At 45.2% G+C, this 19,551-nt stretch overlaps 1 protein-coding gene across 2 annotated transcripts; it reads left to right on the top strand.

Annotated features, from left to right (window-relative positions):
- Positions 1-3,178: 3,178 nt before the first annotated feature.
- On the top strand, positions 3,179-6,659 carry LOC146433415 (G-protein coupled receptor 55-like). 2 transcript variants are annotated; one of them, XM_085069729.1, is made up of 3 exons: positions 3,179-3,341; positions 4,577-4,851; positions 5,500-6,659. In XM_085069729.1, exon 3 carries the CDS (start codon positions 5,513-5,515, stop codon positions 6,428-6,430), a length of 918 nt encoding a protein of 305 aa, XP_084925855.1. In that variant the 5' UTR covers positions 3,179-3,341; positions 4,577-4,851; positions 5,500-5,512; the 3' UTR covers positions 6,431-6,659. The 2 variants fall into 2 exon arrangements, with proteins under 2 accessions (XP_084925855.1, XP_084925856.1); XM_085069730.1 differs by lacking the exon at positions 3,179-3,341 and having other exon boundaries at positions 4,362-4,851.
- Positions 6,660-19,551: the final 12,892 nt, after the last annotated feature.

Here is a 19,551-nt window from a genome sequence, read left to right as displayed (position 1 = left end):
GATGTGTACTGCAGAGCCCTCGGCTGGGGTGCATAAACCTTGCTTGAACGCCTGCCCTGAGGAGCCAGAGAACAACTGAAAATGCAAAACCTGCAACACGAGAGACACATCTCCACCAGTTTTAAATTTCATCAGCCTCAGGGCACTGAGATGGAAAATATCTACCCTGTTGATCTGGACTCAGAGGTGCCACGGGAGCACCCCCAGTTGGTTTCTCTGTGGAAACTGAGACATGTCTCTCAAAAAAATACTAGATCAGTTCAGCACTAAACACATCAGGGCTCAAAGAGCCACACCAGCTCACCTGCTCTCGCAAGCAGCAGATTTAGCTCCTCCAGCACTGAAAGGACCCTTGTTCCCTGGAAACTCTTGCACAACCAATATTGGCTGGTGCCTCCCTCAGTCTTTCCAGAGGACATTAAAAATCAGTGACAAGGCCGTTGTCTGTGGTCAGACCACTGCAATGGCACAGTAGCTTCCTGTCTCCGGCCCCTCCAGCCACACACAGTCAGTCCTTGTGGCCACTTCCTCCACAGAACACCTTCATTTCAGCTGTCCTGTGCTTTGGTCCTCTCTGCCCATAACTGTCAGAGATTTTGGCTCTCCCTTGCTCATCACACCAGGGTGAGGATGGTGGGGCAAACGGGGCAAGTGAGAACAAGGAGCTTAGTTCTGAGTTGGTGGGAGCAGGTTGGGATAAACTGTCTGAGCTACGCAATAGGCTGTTCCTCCCGATGACCGACCACAGACAGACACACTGCAGGGCTGAAGCTGGGTGTCTCATTTCTCCTGTAGCCACGAGATGGAGCAATGCAGTTACAAACAGCTCTGCAGAGCCACCAGATGAAGGTGATGAGACATTTCATCCCAGTTCTTGCTCACCCAGGGGCTGCAAGCAGTCCTGGATCACAGCAGTGGATATTTTCTCACCTCAAACAGGACACATTTTTTTCCTCACTGGTCAGGCTCTGATTTAAATCAGGAAAAAACTCACCATGTGTTCACTGCACAGCCTGGTGTGGTGCAATAGTTGGGAAGCTGACAGCAGCAGCAGCTCCATGCTGACACTCTTCCCGAGAACCAGGACTGACAGCAGGATAACCAGGACCATGGGGATGGTTGGCACAGCCCAGAACTGCAAGGAGAAGGTTGTCCTTGAGGGCAAGCACAGGGTATCAGCAGAGCTTCACTGGTTGCCACCGAAGGATGAGTATGGCCTGAAGGAGAGCTCTGGGTGGCAGCAATGATATGGCAAAGTCCTCAATTCTAACAAAAAAATGCCTGTGAAGCAGCTCCTTCATCAGGAATAAGGCACAAGATGATGCATTCAGCATCTGAAATCACAAGAAACAGGAGGTGGTTCACGCACTGGTGGAATTGGTGACACACTCAGAAGTGTCAAGGACAATGCAGAGGTGGTCCTCTTCTCCCAGGTCTCCAAGAAGAGGGACCCAGACTTGGTCTTGGGGACTTTGTGAAGGGTCACATTCCATTAGCACAGAGTAGAGCCTGTGTTGAGAAGGGAAAGTACCTTGGCTGCCCACTGCTTTCTCCCCCTGCACCCCAAGTAAGCTATTAATGAGCACTGTAAAGTCCTCCATGGGCTATCTCAGCCTTGCCATTGTGCTGCTCGCTCAGATTCAATTCACCCTCTCCATCAGCCCTCAGCATCACACTCTTTCTTCCATTCCATTTTGAAGGGAGAGGAGCCTTCACACCTTGTCCCAAGTGCATTTGTACCCCCTGCATGCCTTACTGGCCATTTCTCCTTGTACTCTTCCCTGAAAAACTCACAAGGATACTGCTGGGGAAAAAAAGCAGGTCAATCAGTCACTGGTGGTGGCTAGACTAACCCTCACACTATTGCTTCCTCATCCTGCCTTTTCCAAAGCATCTTTCTCCAGATGTGTAGCTTCATGGGACTCTGTGCATCAAGGGGACACCTTGCCCAGGAACTCCTGCTTCTGGTCAGTCTCTGGGAAGGTAGACAGTCTTCAGGGGGCTTCAGAACATGAGGTTGAAAGACAAAATGAGACAGAAGGAAAAGCACCGAGTGTGTGAGGGGAAAACCTTGAGTGGGAAGAGAGCACCTGCTCTGAGTGTTGGTGGCAGTTTCAAAAGTGGCATCTGCAAAGCCCAGAGCGGGGCAGGGGCACAGGGAGTGCTCTGGCAGTGAGGTTGATGTCTGTTCTGATGGCAGTCCTTCTTCCCTCCACCCAGGCTGACCCAGCCCAAAATGCCTCTTTGTGGTAGTGATGCCTGCCTGTGCTGTGTGTGTGTTTTTATTCATATCCAGAATGCAGCCATGGTCACAAGACCACCACGGGATACACAGAAGTGAAACCTAGCTGAGGAATGACATAAGGTATTATTCACTCAAACCTGTCTTGTTTTTTCCCTTTGGTGGTGTTTCTTATTTTTCCTTAAATAGAGTAATTTCAACTGAAATACCATGGGAAAATCCCAGGTACTATTTCTTCTCTCATCTCCTGTCCCCCATCTCTTTCACACATGCACAACTTTAATTTAGCCAATACAATCCTCAGTTTTGAAATTTAAGGAGTATGCAGAGGACCAAGCAAAACTACATTTGTGGCTTTTCTTTCCTCTTTTGGCAAGAACTTTGCAAACACACATACAATGGCCAAAAAAACCCACCTTTTTTCCCCTTCTTACCTGAACAAAATCATCACCTGACACTCTCCATGGGTATATTCCCTGCTCCCCAGGAGCATAAACAGATTAAGAGTAACCCTTGACTCCTCTAAAATACCAAGTTGAAAAGAACATACTAGGTCACCACTGAAAATCAGCAATCTCTTTTTCCTTTCTGGTATCACAAAAAGTAAGGGAAACAATGACAGCAACAGCTCAAGATTTAGCTCAAAACAAATTTTGACAACTAACGCTCTACCCATGGATGTTACATATAATCAATAAAATCCTGTCTTGTAGGAAAAAAACCAAAAAACCCAGAGAAAGGTCTGTGGAGTCAGATTTTTTTCTGTGTAACAAGAACCTCATTTTAATGGGTGACTCACAGAGATGTTAGTCCCACAATGCCATGTGTTTATACCCTTAAATGGTATTTATACCCTTAAATGAGCTGTGTGACATCCTAGGTACACAGTGCCTGCACGCAGACACAGTGTGGAGAGGCCAATGCTGTAATGGAAATTCGTGATGCAACAAAAAGCAGCAGCACTTGGGCTCTCAGACATCCTGACCAGCAGCTGCTTTGCATGCAACTCATTCTGCTGCCTTGAAAGAAAACACGAGGCTCCAGAATTCTACAAGCTGAGCAGAAAAAGTCAACAACCAGAGCAAGAGACAGCCCAAAGGTAAGACGACAAGAGATATTTCACTATAGCAAAATCTTGCCTTAAAAGCTTTCCTCTTGCCACAAGATTCAAAAGCCAAATATATTTTACATAATTTGCTTTGCTTACAGCATAGCTAACTTTTAAATGACTTAACAAAGCTTCCCTTTGAATTTATGCTTTAAATATTTTTTTTCTATTTATTTTTTAATAAATCTGCACAACAGACCCCAGTCTGAACTAGAATTTTCTTAGTTAAACACCTTGGTGATAAGCTGAAATCCTATTTCTCTAGACCCAGAACTTCCTAGACACACTATCAAACACATTAAAAACAAGACCGAAGAAAAAGGAAAGTAGTAATGAAATCTCCTACAGATGTATTGAAGTAAAGAACGTTGTCAGTATTTATTACTTTTCAGAAATTCTTTAATTAACTTTTCCTCCCTTTGGCTCTCGGTAATGTGCTCCCTCTCAGCATTAGACTCACAGTGCATCTCTCAACGAAGGTGACTCAGCAGGAGAGCAGCATGTTGGGTGTCCACGCCTAGGTCACCCCATGTCATCAGTGAAAACCCCTTGCCAGTCATGGGCCACCTGAATTCAGAGCTTCAGGGCCCCAGCCCAGCTCCCACCAAACCCTACAGCCCTGTGCAGTGAGTGGGTTTAATTCCCAGACAGTGAACAACCTGCAGCATAGCAAGGAGTGCTTCTCCTCCCTGCCTCTCCGAGCCCCAAGTGCTTCACAAGCTCAGGCTGTGCTGTTCTTTGTCATTTGGGTGAGAAAATATCCCTATTCCCCCCTGCCAGCGCTGCTGGCAGGGCTGTGCCCTGCTGAGCCCTGTTCCCCCATGCCTCTTGGGCAGTGCTGCTCTGCCAGGAGGCTGTTCACACTGCTTTTCTTACTTCTGTCTAAGCTAGTAACTTACAGAATCATTTACCTGCCATTAAATGTCCTTTAAGGAGCAAAGAACTAAATTTCCTATTTGCTGATCTTAATCTTGCTCAAAGAGATCTTAATCTCTCAAACCACAGCAAGAGAGAGTTTGCCTCTGAAATACTCAGGGGCTCACTTGATCCGCAGAACAGAAACTTTGACTGCTCAGTTGACACCGTTGACAGATCTGAAATGGAACAGCATCAAAATCCACAGCTTGTGTAGGAAAGACATTGGCTCAAAGTAAAAACTAGAGAAGAACAGGAGAAAGCAATCTCTGGGTGCTGACAGAAATATCTCTGACAGACTTTATTTGCAGGTTACGTTTGCTGTCACGGAACTGGCTGGAGGAAAGGATCAGGAATTCCTGGGCGTTTGCATTTTTAAGTGACTACAGCATTGCAGAAACCAATGAGCACCTTCCTGGTCCTTATCAGGAGAGTTTGAGGGCAGGATCAAGCCAGAACCCTTCCTCTAAACAAGATAATTACTTCATGACCCCAGCTCAGAAAGTGCCTGCCTCGACACTTTTAGTCCCCTCTTTGCAGAGGAGAATCCAGCTCCACGTTTCCTGCAACCCCTGTCTCTGCTGTGGTAAGTCTGGCTGATTTAAACAAAATCTCATCCTTCTGCTAAAGACTTAAACTCTGCTAGAAATAGCCTGTTGGAAGCTTCCTCCCTGCGGCTTTTAGACAGCTTTTAGAAGGGCCAGAGGTACTCACAGTCCCTCTTTGCCCAGGGGTGGTAGGAGAGGGTACAGGATAGTAGCAACTGTATGGGATCTTCACATTAATAAATGTGGGGAACCCTTATGTTCTTGGCTCCCCAAGGTCTCTTATGATAGCTTGATGCAGGAAACCAGATCCAAATAATTGTTTCCGCCCTCACACTCCAAGAAACCCTAAAATCAGGGTCTGCTTGATTCTGCACAGAGATCGTATCTCTCCAACGGGATGGTGCAGTCACACACCCTGCCCAGCCTAAATTACAGGACAGCACAGTCTGGGGTAACTGGTAACAGTGCGAGTGAGGCTTGGACACCAGAAAGCCCTGTCCCCCTTGAGAGATCCCTTGGCACTGAGCAGGTCCATGTTACTGGGAGATGCAACTCAGCACACAGCAGTCTAAGAGGGGAAAAAATGCATCTCCAAGACTGTGGACACATAGAGACCTCACTGGCCTGTGTACTGTGTCTTCTATGTGATCTTCATCCTTCCTTGTGGTGATTTTCTTCTCTTCCAGCACACCTGGAGATATGAATGACACCCATGGCAAGGGCAATATCAGTGCTAGCGTGGAACTGTTCCAGTTCATCATGTACACCCCCACTTTTATCCTGGGATTGCTGTTCAACATAATGGCTCTGTGGTTCCTGTTTTTTAAGGTTAAAAAGCTGGCAGAATCTACAGTCTACATGATAGCCCTTATATTCCTGGATACTTTGCTGTTGTTTACTCTTCCTTTTAAAATAATTTCCTACCACAGTCAGGACAACTGGACCTTGGGATCTGTGTTTTGCTCCACCTTGGAGAGTCTTTACTTTGTAAACATGTATGGCAGCATCCTCATCTCACTGTGCATCTGCGTGGACCGCTACATCGCTATCTGTCACCCCTTCAGGGCCCTCACCCTCAGATCCATCAAGAAAGCTGCCATGGTCTGTGCTGTCATCTGCCTGGGCACCTCCACGGGGACAGTCTCTACTTTCCAACTGCACGGAAAGGGCCACAAGATCTCGTCCTGCTTCCATAACTTCTCCAAGAGCACATGGGAAAACACAGGCCTGTTCAGCACCTTGGAGATCATCTTCTTTGGCAGCATGGCAGCCATGACTTTCTGCACTGCTCAAAGTGTCAGGTGCCTGAGAAAGCACAGAAACCCAGACAACCCCCATACACACTGGACTAGAGCAGAGAGGATAGTGGTGACAAACCTGGTGGCCTTTTTGGTGTGTTTCACACCTTACCACGTGGCATACTTCATGTACTTTTTGGTGAAGAACAACATCATCCACATCAGTTTTCAACAAGTGCTACGAGACACTGTTCAGGTCACCCTTTGTTGGGCAAACCTGAACTGCTGTCTTGATGCGGTGTGTTATTACTTTGTTTTAAAGGAGTCCTTGGAAGACCCATTGCAAAACAGTGAAAAAAGAGCCACGCAAAAGCCTTGACTTATGTACTGCTTGGTAATTACTTGGGATGATGTGTGGAGAGATTTTTCGGAAAGTACAGTGTTCTGAACTTCTTACCTAAGCAGTTGGCTTTAAATATTCATATCTGAAGATATTTCCTAAAAACCAGAACTGAGTCCATTTCCAGGAGACTGTTCCTAACTTTTTTTATTTCCTTCCATAATGTTTTCTGTTATTATTTATGGGTAAAAAGAAATTTAAATGTTCATATGAATGGTGATGCATATTTCTTTGGATGTGATTCCTCTTTACTTTGAAAAGATGTTCACTTATATGTGGTAGCTTATTTCAGCTTCCCTGTCCACGCTGTACCTGCAAATCTCCCTCAAAACTTCAGTTACTGCAGACTTGGTCTGTTAACAAACAAAGACTTGAAGTCCATGGTGAAAAGTTTCAGACTAAATTCTGTTGCCTCCCCTATCCTAGTCATACTCATATACATGCACCTGTCAGGTTTAGACTTGCATATGCTATTTAAAAAAGAAAATATTGATTGTAACTCTAAATGCAAAGGCAGCTTTAGGTTCACGTGGGTATGGCAAGATCTCTGTGTCATTCCTCCACTGGTTGGCTTGCTCTGCAAAGGTGCAGAACTTGTTTTAGTGACAGCTGCTGTGCCCACCTCATCACACATCTAATTAATGCTGCCACTGGCTCAAATCCCTGCACAGAACACATTAATTAACTCCCCCAGTTCCAGGCTTCCTCACCAGCTCCTCTCCTACTTGCAGGCTTTTCACATCTGCTCCTTCCTGCTTGGTTACAAAACTAGTTTCATGAGTAGAGCCAAACCAAACAAGAGCATGAAATAAAAACTCCTAGTCCAATGTAGTGGCAAACACATGAACCTGAAGGAACAACCCCCACCTTATGGGGGGATAAGATAAGAGCAGCCCCAATCCCTAAAGCAGCAGCCAGAAACACAGAACCCCAGGGGGAAAGCAACCTTTTGGACCTCAGAGCAAGCTGAGCACTACCATTCCCCAAACAAACAAGCCATAAAAAATAATCAAGCAGCAGGAGCCTAGCATGCCAGTCAGTTACTTCTTATCAGTGCTCACAGGCACAGATAAACCCAAAGACAACGTTCATCCAGCCTGTGGAGAGGCAGCCCACTGCTCTGGGCGACCCCCATTGCTGCCTGCAACATTGGCCCAGCAATCAGCTGCCACTTTCCTGAGGGATGAAGCTGATTTAGCAATCAAAGCCAAAGAGTTTTCATATTCATGCTGAGCTGGATCCTTGCAGTCTCTCTTCTAGGCAGGGATACTAATCCCTACTTTGAACTGTCTCTTTTCCACACATTTTTGACAAGGATAATGCACAAACTGTGTATTGATTTCTCCCCCAAGCTGGCGATTTACATGTCGATGCTCCAGTCTGTCAAAGTGAATGTTTTTGTAGTTGCTACATCTCTGTACAAGATTGTACCAAAGAAATCTAGTTCCAGTTAGGAACACTGACCCAACACAGACCTAAGTGTGTGCTGCTGTTTACAGAGTCCTTTTGGTGCTCAGGTGATGAATTGTACTTCTGAGAAGAAATGGACTGTGCATTTACACTAATGATGTCCCAGTTATGAAAAAGTGCATGAAAATACAATTCACCAGGATATTCCAGAAAGAAGTCCCTCTCATTATCAGTGGCCATTTCCATATTTCCATTGATTCCCTCAGTAACTTCAGAATATCTGACTAGCTTCCCTGCCAGCACAGTGAATCCTCATCAGTTCCTTTGCTCATAACTTACCTCTTGACTAACTACACTTCAGCAGACACAAAGATTTTACCATTGCAACTTCAGGCTCCTTTTGGAAACAGAATTAACAAATAATAGAAGAAAATAATGCTGAGGCAAAGGAATTATTTTACATCTCAAAGCAGTGGACCATGCTAAGAGGGCTTCCACTTTAACTGATAATACCTGAACAGAGGGAACAGGGATTGCGTCAGTACCTCGGGAGGCAGAAAATGCCAAAGTGTATAAGGAAACTGATCTCAGTTGCTGTTCTGTAGCCTGAGGCAGCTCCATTAGTTTTACTGACATCACTTTGGGCTTACACTGCAATAACTGAGACTAGAAGCTCACCTGTAGTTTTATGCTTCCTCTGTTGCTCAGCTTTTTTCTGTTTCTAAGTATGCCTGTTCTTTGTTTTGTTACCCTGCTGTCCTTGGTCCCACAGACCATAAAGTAACTGCACCGTAATTTAATTTAGAGTGCTGGTAGAGAGCAGGGAAATGAACATTAAATTTAGGAATTTTTGGCTTCTAGGCTACCTTCCTTAGCAATAACACATTGCTTAAAAGGGAAGAGATGTTGACCAGATTAAGCATTGTTAACACTCTACCAAGGACAAGTTAAAAATGCTTGAGGCATTTGCTCTTCTCCCAAGCATCTCCTCTGTGTTTCTCCAGTGATTCTGGCCATTGATTTTTCTCGAAACAAACAGGCTGAGGTTTGAAAAGCTAGGTAGAAAAGCTAGTAGGTCCCCATGGACTGGGTACAGCCAAGCACTGTCTGAGCTCCCTGCCTGTTCACAGGGACCGCAGTGCCTCTGCCAGCTGCAAGAGAGCACTAATGATCAGGTCACATTAATGACTTTCATTCTACATTCCTGCGAGAAATTAGAATTTTGTAAGGGCAACGCTTTCTAGTCAAACATTTCCTGCTGGATCTTATGGCTTCTGGGCCTCTGAACATTCACTGTCTGAGTCAAATTTGGTGTGGTCTGATCCCTTCTTTGCTCAGGTGGGTAACTGCAATAGCTTTTTCATTGGCAGGGATTTCTATCCAAATCGTGATGTGGGGTATCACCAAGAGAATATTAAAGACATAGAGTGCTTAGAAATAAAAGGAGAAAAATGTCTGAATAAATGAAATTCATGTGAAGAAAGAAAGCAAATGCAAGGATTTGTTTGGAAACAATTCACCCCCAAGAACTGGGGACTCATTCCTAACACATAAACTTCTTAGCTTAAAATCATTACTTTATTCTTAAAAAATGCAGCAGGGGCTAGAGAGCTGTTGTGGAGCACTTTTTCTACTTACATTTGGTTTTGCATTTGGATAGGGAAAGGCAAAAGGTTTGAACCAGCACTGAAAGCACAGTGGGTCATGGGAGTTGATGAAGCTGCTTTGCAGGGGAACTTCACCCTTTGGGCCAACCAAGGTATTTCATCTGAGAAGCCTTTCAAAAATGCACCCTGAGGCTGCCAGAGCTCTTGCCAAGTGGCTTGTGTTGCAGACATTCAAGCCTGTATCCTGTTCACATAAGCAATTTTCTACTCACTTATTTGTAGGTTTCACTGAGAGACTGGGCATGTGCTTCAGCAGCAAATCCTCCATTCCTTGCAGCATCACTCTGCTGGGAAAGCAGTGAAGCTCAGACTTAGATTAACTCTGCACACATCTGTCCTTTGCTTTCCAAATTTCGTGTCTTCCAGTACAATTATTATCTTATGAATCAGGCTCAGGAAGTATCTGTTTGGTTTGGGAGAGAAAAAAAATGTTTTAAAGAAAACATCAAAGATGATATTTACAAATAACCATGGAAATCTCAACCAAAGCTTTCATCTCCTAAACAGAAAAAATCAACACAGGTACCAGGCATGCAGAAAATTCTACAGAGTTTTCACTATTTTTGAAATAAAACCCAAAAAAGTAAAAAAAATTTCCCTTTATATATTTTATGAAAGATGTTGACATACAATGAAGGGAACAAAATATTTACCATGAGAAATATCACATCTGTGGTCAGTGGTAATGAGAAAAAACTCAGAAAAGTAAGTCTCAACAGAAATAAAATGGGTTTTATAGAGATTTTCTTATGCTTCACTTCTCTCAAAATGTCTTAGCATTTTTACTGCTGCTAAAACCTGTTAAAACTGCCCTTTGTTCTCTCTGCAGAAGGACAGCAACATGATCTAAAGACAAGCTTGTAGCACTGTAGATGCTGCAGAGAAGCCCTCTGAGAAGTGAAATAGTTAATTTTGCTGTGAAAGTGAAGTACTACAGACAGGCAGAGGCAGAAATCACACCCCAGCTCCCTTCACAGCTATTTCCCCACAGAGCAAAGCTGTTTGTATGTTCTTTCCATCTGCTGCACTTACTGGTGGAAATCTCACAAAGAAACAAAAATGTCCTAAGTGGGACCACAAAGTGGTGGAGAATTCCCATGGCTGACCTTGATGTGACAGGGACACGCAGAGCCCTGCACGTGCCTGGTTTTGGAGGGAGGACACTGATCTCACACCCAACCTGTGCAGTTTGCTCTGAGATTTGCAGCTGGCCAGTGGAAAGCTGCAATTCTATCAAGTGCTCCAACCTGCCTTACTCATCCCCATCCTCATTCTTCCCTCCCTTTCACATCCTCTGCCTTCAGCTTTTTGGAGGCACTGAATCCTTTAGCAAAGCTGAGACTTCTCTCTCCATTGGGTTTCTTGCTACTGAGAAAGGTCTACCATAGCAACAAACTAATGAATCAGTGCCTTTAGCTACTGGGAAATGCAAGGGACGCCTACAGCCTCCTTCATTTTGTTTATTCTTATTATTCTGATTTTATACACTGTCACTTTATAAGAATGACATTTTTACCACATTTTCTAAAATGTGATTAAAAAGTTGCTGTGGGACAGTGTTACAATGAAAAATCTATGAGGAATCAGAAATGTTTCCCAGGAAGAAAAGCTGAATCAGTGCCATTTGCAGACATCAAATGATGTAAAACCTCACATCTGTTGTATGCTACAGATTCCTATTAATCCTTCCTCTATTCCAAGACAAAAAGGGCATTAAACTGGGACTGTGTTTGAGAGCAAGCATCAGCAGTTTAGAGCTATAAACACTGGCGGGGAATTGTTAATCCAAAACTAAGCAGTACAAACCCAGGAAATCCAGTTTCGATTACACTTCGGCGTACACCACCAGAATCCTGACCATTCCTGGGCAAGTATTAACTTTGTGACTGCAAGTAAAGCCACCTCCCAGAGCCCAGCATCTAACCTGGGCCTGCTCAGCCTGCCTCATTAGCGAGACAGTGAAGGAGACGGTGGTCTGACACAGCTTTATCAGTTTAACGAGGAGCTTAGGAAAGAAAACACAAGAAGTTGCAGCCAGCAAAGACCCAGCTGACTTCATTCATACTGATAGGAAATGCTGTGGCTTGGAAAGGTTGCAGCTGGAAGGGGGCAGAAATAAAGGACTGTGACTTTTGCCAGACCCAGGTCAGCATGGCAGCAAAAACTCTGCATGTAGGTTTGTTTCCCTCATGCAGAGCAAAATAAGCTGGAATTAATAATAAACATGCTATGTAGACCATCTTGTTTGAGCAGTGAGAAGGCCAAAGGAAGCCTGAGGTATAAAACGCTCTGTTTCAGTCTGAGCTCAGCTCTTGCTGCTGCTCCTGCCTGCAACTGCACCAAGACCTTGGGGCAGGATCCCACTGTGAAATGAGAGGTGTTTGTTCCTTTTGAGATGCCCTGGGGTATCCCACCCAGCCTCCAAAGTGGAATGGAGCAGGGATGGGCTATTTCTGTCCAGTCTCACTTCTACCCATCTCTCATGGCAAATGTCTTACAAACAGAGCCAGATTAGATTACATCTAATTCAAACCCACAGCCCAACACATATTGCCTTAGGATTCCTCAGAAAAAAACACATGTAGGCTATCGGGAGTGGGAGGAGGTAAAGCAATGGGCTGGACACATTTGCATTTGTAACCCACTCCATGCTGTAATGGTAAGAAAACACTCAACACTGTACTCAGTAGCAACAGTGAGACCTTTAATGCACCTCTCCTTTGCAACACAAAATACAGAGCCTAGGATGATATGTTACCTTGGTTTGGAACAACAGGGCAGAAACCAAGCAGTATCACTGAGTCTTATCCCAGATTTCATTTCTGGACATAATCACACCATCCAAATAATTTTTATGCTCTATGCTGTTATGGGTTATTGCTCTCTCAAATTAGCCCTGCTTTGGGATGCCCACATACACCTGTGTCACAAAACATCTTTAGAAGATGTCCCATATCTCTCTCCCACTTTTTGCCAATCAAAAATCCAATCCTGTGCATAAATATACCCATTCTAACTTTCAGGCTATCAGATTGTTTAACTTGAACAACACAGCAGCCAGACTTCCATACTGAAAACTATTTTGTTTGCATTACATGAAGCATTTGTTTTTCCAGAACTCCACCGCCTATGTCCAAGAATCTTATTCCTAACATTCTCCCTAGTCACGTTACAGGTTTAAAATCCAGCTCCCATTTCAGGTTTATATGTCCTTTAACCACAGATGCAAAAAGAGAACCATGTAGGTCACAATCTCTCTTATCAAAGTTTTGGCAAAACTGTTCAGGATACAAATTACTATTTTCTTGGTTATATAGAAAATGTCAAAATGGCAAAGCTTGAATGTCATTCTGTCAGGGAGCCATGAGGAAGGAAGGACTTTGCTGATCAGCTCAAGGACACCTAGAAAAGTCTTGTGATGTTTGGAGTGTTAATGAAGACAGTACAAAGAGCATTCAGGCAAGTTTCTCAAATCAAATGAGATGAAGCAGCAGAACCCCAAGCCAATTACAAGTGACAAACCAGCCATGGAGCCGCATTGCAGGTGGCCCACTGGAACAAAGGGGCAGCAGATCAGGCACCTGCAGCTCCAGGATTCTCAGCCCCCAGGGAAGATGTGAGGTTTCAAACACGGCTGGAAACAACACATGAAAATTTCATTCTTCTACAGCTACATTTGTGCCTTGGAGGACTCTAGGGAAATTCCTGTCAGAAGGGTATAACTTCCACTGATATAACTTACATTTGTGGTGGTACTGCTCCCCACTCTCCATTACAACCACGTTCGCTCAACCTCCACTGCATGCTTAATCCAACTGAAGTTAGAAACAATTTTGTATTTCACAGTTGGATGCCGTGGAAATGAGCCCAGTATCCCAGAGGATTAGAGTGTGGAGGATCTGATTTAATTGCACTCTCTGGACAGACTCAGACTCCAATGGTCAGTGTCCAAATGAGGAATAAGTAACAGGGATGGATCAGCTCTTCAGAAACCAAAGGTCCCATTTTAATGCAAATAGCATTCACTAGGAAGAACAATGAAGGAGAAGAAAAGTCAGACAAAGCAACAGAATCTCTATGGTCTGAAGGTTTTTAGGTGATATCAGCTGCTCCTTAAACTGAAGGAACAATATTTCAGAGCTTTTTTAGATTTGTTTTTGCATCCCTTGGTGGGAGTTGATAGATGCAACCAAAAGCAAGCGTCCAATTTGCTTTAACTTTGTTTTTGTCACCTAGGTCCTATTCACACGGGAACAAGTTTCAACATCTGTTACCAAACTTCTGAAGGAGAAAGAAAGAAAAAAAAAGGAGGAAAGAAAAATTCCATAAAAAAGCAGAATGGTGGCAATGCCAGCAGCTCTCCTCAGCAGGTGCTGGCTGTGAAAGGGCTCCTTTGGAAGATCTTGGCAGCAGCACCCTGGGCCCAAGGTGAGTGAGTGCCAGGGAAGGGGGCAGTGGGAGACAAGGGAGGACTGAGGGAGCCCCTCGGCACAAGCACAGAGAGCTGACAAGCAGTGGGACAGCAAGGGGTGACACCTGCTGCACTGCTACATCCCTGGGGAAAACTCCAGCCTTCAACTGCCACAGAGGGAAGCTGCCAGGAAAACATATACACACAGTGTATACACAGTGATAGCTCTTTGAATAAATCATGATAAATCATGTATTGCTTTGCAAATTTTTCCATGCTAAGCCCTGGTGACATAAGACACCTTTTTTTGTTGTTTGTTTGTTGGTTTGGTTTGTTGTTGTTTTCTTGCTCCACTGACACCAGAGCACAGCAAGAGCATATCACATCCACCACCACCATCAGGAAGAGCTTGCTGCTGCCCAGTGTTTGACTGCAACCTTGCCAGCCACTTTTACCACATTTTTTGAATTGACAAAGCAATGACAATGATAATGCCATCCCTCGTGGTGCTGCACATCCCTGAGTGAAGGCTGCAGCCTCAGCCCTCTCTCCTCGCCCTCCTGCCACCATGGTGTGACAACCCTTGTCAACAGGGTGTGCATCCTTCCCCTCAAGGGTGGGTCATCACGCACAGCTGGTTGATTTGGTTTGAAAAACAAAACAAAACAAAAGAAAACAGACAGAAAAATAACCCTCAAATACTTTCCTAAATACACCATCACATTCAGGATTCTGCCCCCACAAGGTGTCCTGGGGTCCTGTTTTTGCAGTGACCCTTGGCAGGAGCCCAGGGCACCGTGAGGGCACTGCCAGCTGCTGGCAGGCTGGGCCTCAATGCAGCAGCACACCGTTTATTTTAAACATGGACAGCAAAAGATTTAACTTCTTGCTCCTCAAACCTGTTTTCCAAATTCAAAACCAGTTTCAGTCAGAAAAGCAGTGTTACTTTTAAACACTCCCTGTGCCCAGGCGGGATTTTGCACAGAAACACTCAGAGCTTCAGAGACAAAGTGCTGCCCCCGGGGCCTCATCTCTGTGAGGGGAAAATATGGCTTTGGACATGAAAATATTAGTTTAAGCTTTCGCCACTTACTGTGTGTTTGGGTGAGTGCCAGGACAGCCACAAGCGAGAGCAAATCCCTGTGTGAGGGGCTGGAGGGTGTGCAGGTCCCACAGCTGCGCCGGCCTCCCCTCAGCGCTGCACCCCCAGCCATCGCCCAGCCCCTCCATTGCCCAGCTGGCTGAGGGGCAGCAGTGTGGCCAGGAAACCTGTGAGGTGAGGGGGTCAGTGGATGAGATAACAATGCGGTAATTCCAGCGGAACCCCACACAGGTGGGGCACAGGTGCTGGACAGCCCTTGGCCCCACTGGTTGCCTGGGCCTGCAGCCATGATGGTGGCACCAAGGCCTCAGGGGCAGGCAGCAGCCACAGAACCTTCTCCTCGCCTGGAAAACCACTCGTTTGATGGCAAGGCTAGCTCACTACAGCTGCAAGGGGGGAGATTACCCTGCCCACAGGTGCCACAGCACATGAACTGAATGCACTGAGTGGTGCAAACTGTAGAAGGGATTAATCAGTTGTACAGCTCCTGCAAACAGCTCTGCATGGTGCTGCCCTTCCAGCAGTCAGAAAGTAAAAACAGTGGCTGTTAATGAAAAATCTGGGGAAAGAGGCAAGCTGAAGATGTGAAGCCCCACCAGGTCCCAAGGGTGAGCACAGTGTGCTGCTCTGGCAGAGGCGGCGCTTCAGGAACAGCTATGCCAGATGAACTCAAATTGTCAAGGAGATTAATACCAAATATTTACCTTTTAGTGCAATTAAGCAACTTCATCAAAAGCACTGAATGAAAGCAAAGTGCACTTCCCTCGCAAACCTTTCTAGACAATAGTCATGCCTTCCCTCTCCCCACTTAACATTTCAACCAACCATTTGATATTTGGTAGAGGCTGTTACAAAGGCAACAAGATTTGAATTTGATCATTGTTGTCTCCCACATTTCATGGGCTAACACTAAAATTCTGGGTCAGGGAGAAAGAGTGAGCATTTCTACCCATGACATCTTAATTGAAACTTTTTCTCTAAAGCTGTTATAAAATGCAAAAAGAAATGGTCCAAAATGCTCATTGCAAACCTGCTTCACGCTTCAGAGGGGCTCAAGCTGCGTTGCAACTGTCTGTACTTCTGCAGCATTCATTTTTCTTGGAGAGGGGATGAGTGTCAGTTCTAAGCACCTCCTTGCCAAATACAGCAAAATGCTTCTCAAAGCACTTTGATCAGGCAATTCTTTTTCCCCAGCCTGCTGCTGCCAAGAGAGGAGCCCCTCCTTGCAGTGCCGGGGACCTGGATATCTTCAACTGAATGGAGAGCTGTGACCAAAATAGGGCAGGAGACAGAATATGCTTAATTGGCCCTCATTTCCTTCCCAAGTCCTGGGCTTAAGCCGAGGCAAGAATGACAGCTGTGACCCTTCAAACAGGCAGCTGTCCCCAAAATACAAGTAAGTGCTTGATAAGGACCTACTTAAGGGCAGTTTCTGCAGCTGGCACACAAGGAGAGCACAGAGACAGCCAAGGCCCAGGGGCTTGGGATGGGGCTCAGTGCTCATTCCCAACAATGGCCATCCAGCATGACAGCAGCAAATGCGGCAGTCTGCCCAAAATTGCTGCCATTCTCCTGGCCATCCGAGCAGCTCCCTGCCTGGGGCTGACCCCATTTACCCTGACTAAGACCCTGACCTAGGGGACAGTTTCACAACCACCCTGCCCACAAAGGGAAACACAGCACCTTTAAAGAGTTCCTGCCAGCGGTGGGGTGGGAAATCACCTGTTTGCTGTTCCAAGACATACTCATTGTCTGCCATTCATTGTCTGCCACATTCACACCACAGGTGCTGTGCGTGGTGCCGTGGGATTTTTCCAGCATTGCTCAATAACTGGGTGTGCTGTTAGTTTTTAAGGAGGAGTTTGTTTAGCCCCTCATACGCCAGTGGGCAGCCTTGGAGGCACCTGCTGCAACCCTTTGGGCTATGTGCCCCATGACAAGTGTGTGCAGACCATGCCACAGCCAAAGGGCCATCTGGGACATGTACAAAAATCCCCTTATAATGCAGGGAGCCTTCAGTCACACTGGGGAAGTACTTTCTTTGAGTTTTACTTGCAACAATTTTTGGAAAAGGGAGAATGACTTAAGGAGATTGACTGTCGTTCTAGCAGTGGCAACCACATAATCACCATCTGAAAAGGGGGAGAAATGAGATGGGTCCTGATCCAAAGCCTTTCCTGTTACGTCACTGAGAACAAGTTACTCCATGAATAACAACTGGGGGAACAGAGTGACATTCTAGAGGAATCTCTTGAATAGAAGACAAATTTTAATTTTAGAGGTTTTCTTCAACATAAAGTTGTCTTCTTTTTGGAAACTTCTTTCCCCAGTCAGACCAGGAAAATATTCTATCATTGCATAACGTGATTTCAATTCAAATACAGATCTAAAAGTTCAAGTATGAAATTACATACTTGGCCTTTTCACATTAATTAATCTAAATGAATAGAGTAACATACTGGCTTTCACTGGAGAACATCTTTGTGCTAGCGAGAACAGTTAATTAGAGCTGGCACAAACACCTTCCATATTCAGCATGAATAATAATATTCCCAGAGCAAATTTTCTCAGCGAACTTAAGGAAATAGCTGATTCTTGATTCTTCAGCCCACCCATTTCTTCTAAGAATTTACTGAGAGAAGGAGTTAAAGTGCTGGTAATTGCTGAGCAGCCCCTGTGCTCTTCCTGCCCGACACAGGAGCTCCAGCCCATCTTCTGACATGAGCTGTCAACACAAGAGGTGCCCGAGCCTGTACAATCAGTCCCAGAGCCAAGGCTGCCTTGCATGTTGTATCACCTCTGCAGCATCTTCCTGCTGCCTCCAGCAGGACATTAGTGACAGCCAGTGACAGAAGGGCTCAGGGCAAGGGCTGAGGCTCTGAGATGTGCTGCACCACTCGGGTCTGCTCTGGATCTTCCCTGAACTCAGGCCTGTGGCACCTGGCTGGGAAAGCTCTACCCTGTAAGATCCACCTGTGAGCTGTGAGGACCCCATGGAAAAGGCAAAAATATATAAAAGAAGACAATAGGGATAGAGAGAGTCACAGTGATCAGCTGAAAATGCTGTGGAGGTGACTCCAACCTAAAGCAAGAGATTTCCTTTCATACAATAGAGCCCAAAAGCAGCAGCCACACAGGAACACCCCTTTCTGCTCAGCACTCACCTCCTTACCTGCAGACGCAGCAAGGCAGAGCCAGCTGTGCTCCAGAGGCAGCAGCTCTTGTCCTCAAGCAGAGAAGCACAGCAAGGGGTCATATACTCAGCAGCCAGGAGAACCAACAGCCAGTGTCACCCTGTCCTAAGTCAGTCTTGTGTTATAAAGTGCCAGTCATTAAAAATATCTAACGCACAAGGGTGTTCCCATTGTCTAACTTAAGAGACTCAGGTATGCAGGAACTCCTAAACTGAGGAGCGGAAGGCATCCTCTAGAGGTGTTCTTACTCTCCAGGAACAAAGACTCCTAAATTAAGTATGACAAGTTAGATGGTACAAACATTGCTTCAAGCTCCAGTTCCCTTTTCAGTCTCATTGGGCCCTTCTGGCAAGTAAGACTGGACACTGATTTGTAGACATTCTGGTCAACATAAATGATATTTTTAATACAAAATGAACAGTGTTTCATTTATTCTCATGCTACTTTACCATTTTAGTTCAGCATTTTTAGATAAAAGGTGTTTCAAAACGAAAAATAGTTTAATTACTAAAATATTGAAACAAATGCTTCATCTTAACACCAGGAAGTTTAGCTGCTTCCACCCCTTTTTATGCTATGATTTATTTTTTTAGCTGAAAATATTCACTAAAGCTCAACCCATATGTGTTAGAGACTCTGTCCACTCACACTCTGCTTTTTGTTCATTTAATCCAGAAACATTCCCTCTGACAGAGCTGCAGCACCTCAATGATTTCACTGGGAAATTGTACTTGCCGAAAGAGCAAGAAACAGGCATTTACCTGAGACCTGGGAAGGCATTTTTGTTGATCACATAGCTGTCCAAACATGCTTTTCTTTCTCTGGGAAGCTGTGACAGCATGCACAATATTAGCTCTTATGACATTTCAGGTTGAATTCAGAACGACAGCAGCAAAATGCTGTGGTAACAACTTGTACATCCTAAGGCACACAGGTAAGTTTGTACAGGAGAGAGAACAGGCTCTCATTAGCTTGGCATCAATATAATGTATCAGAGAGCTGTTCACATGGGGCTGGAGTCAATTCCCAGCAAGGACAAATAGAAGTTGCTGCCTGCCCCGATGCATGTGCGACACATGAACAGGATGCAGCCATTCCCTCTCCAAAAATGGGCTCCCCATCATGCTGGTGGAAAACCAGGTCCTTCATTCTCCTTTCTGGAGCACGTATGTGGTCCATCACAGCCTGAACACTCCTCGTCCCAAGGCTGCAGAGATCCCAACAGGCTGCACATCATGAGATGGGATTGGACTGTCAATGTAGTTGCAGAAAACTTGTAACAAATTGAGAATTCATTTATGTTTTAGAGAAGACAC

The sequence above is a fragment of the Lichenostomus cassidix genome, chromosome 9 (genome assembly GCF_008360975.1).
Source record: "Lichenostomus cassidix isolate B80296 chromosome 9, HeHo_3.0, whole genome shotgun sequence".
NCBI lineage: Eukaryota > Metazoa > Chordata > Aves > Passeriformes > Meliphagidae > Lichenostomus > Lichenostomus cassidix.
Note: the sequence above shows the minus strand (reverse complement) of the source record. Positions and strands in the feature narration are given on the sequence as shown.

Excerpts from the sequence above, each read along its gene's own strand:
- LOC146433415 (XM_085069729.1), top strand. The coding sequence starts at position 5,513 with ATGAATGACACCCATGGCAAGGGCAATATCAGTGCTAGCGTGGAACTG.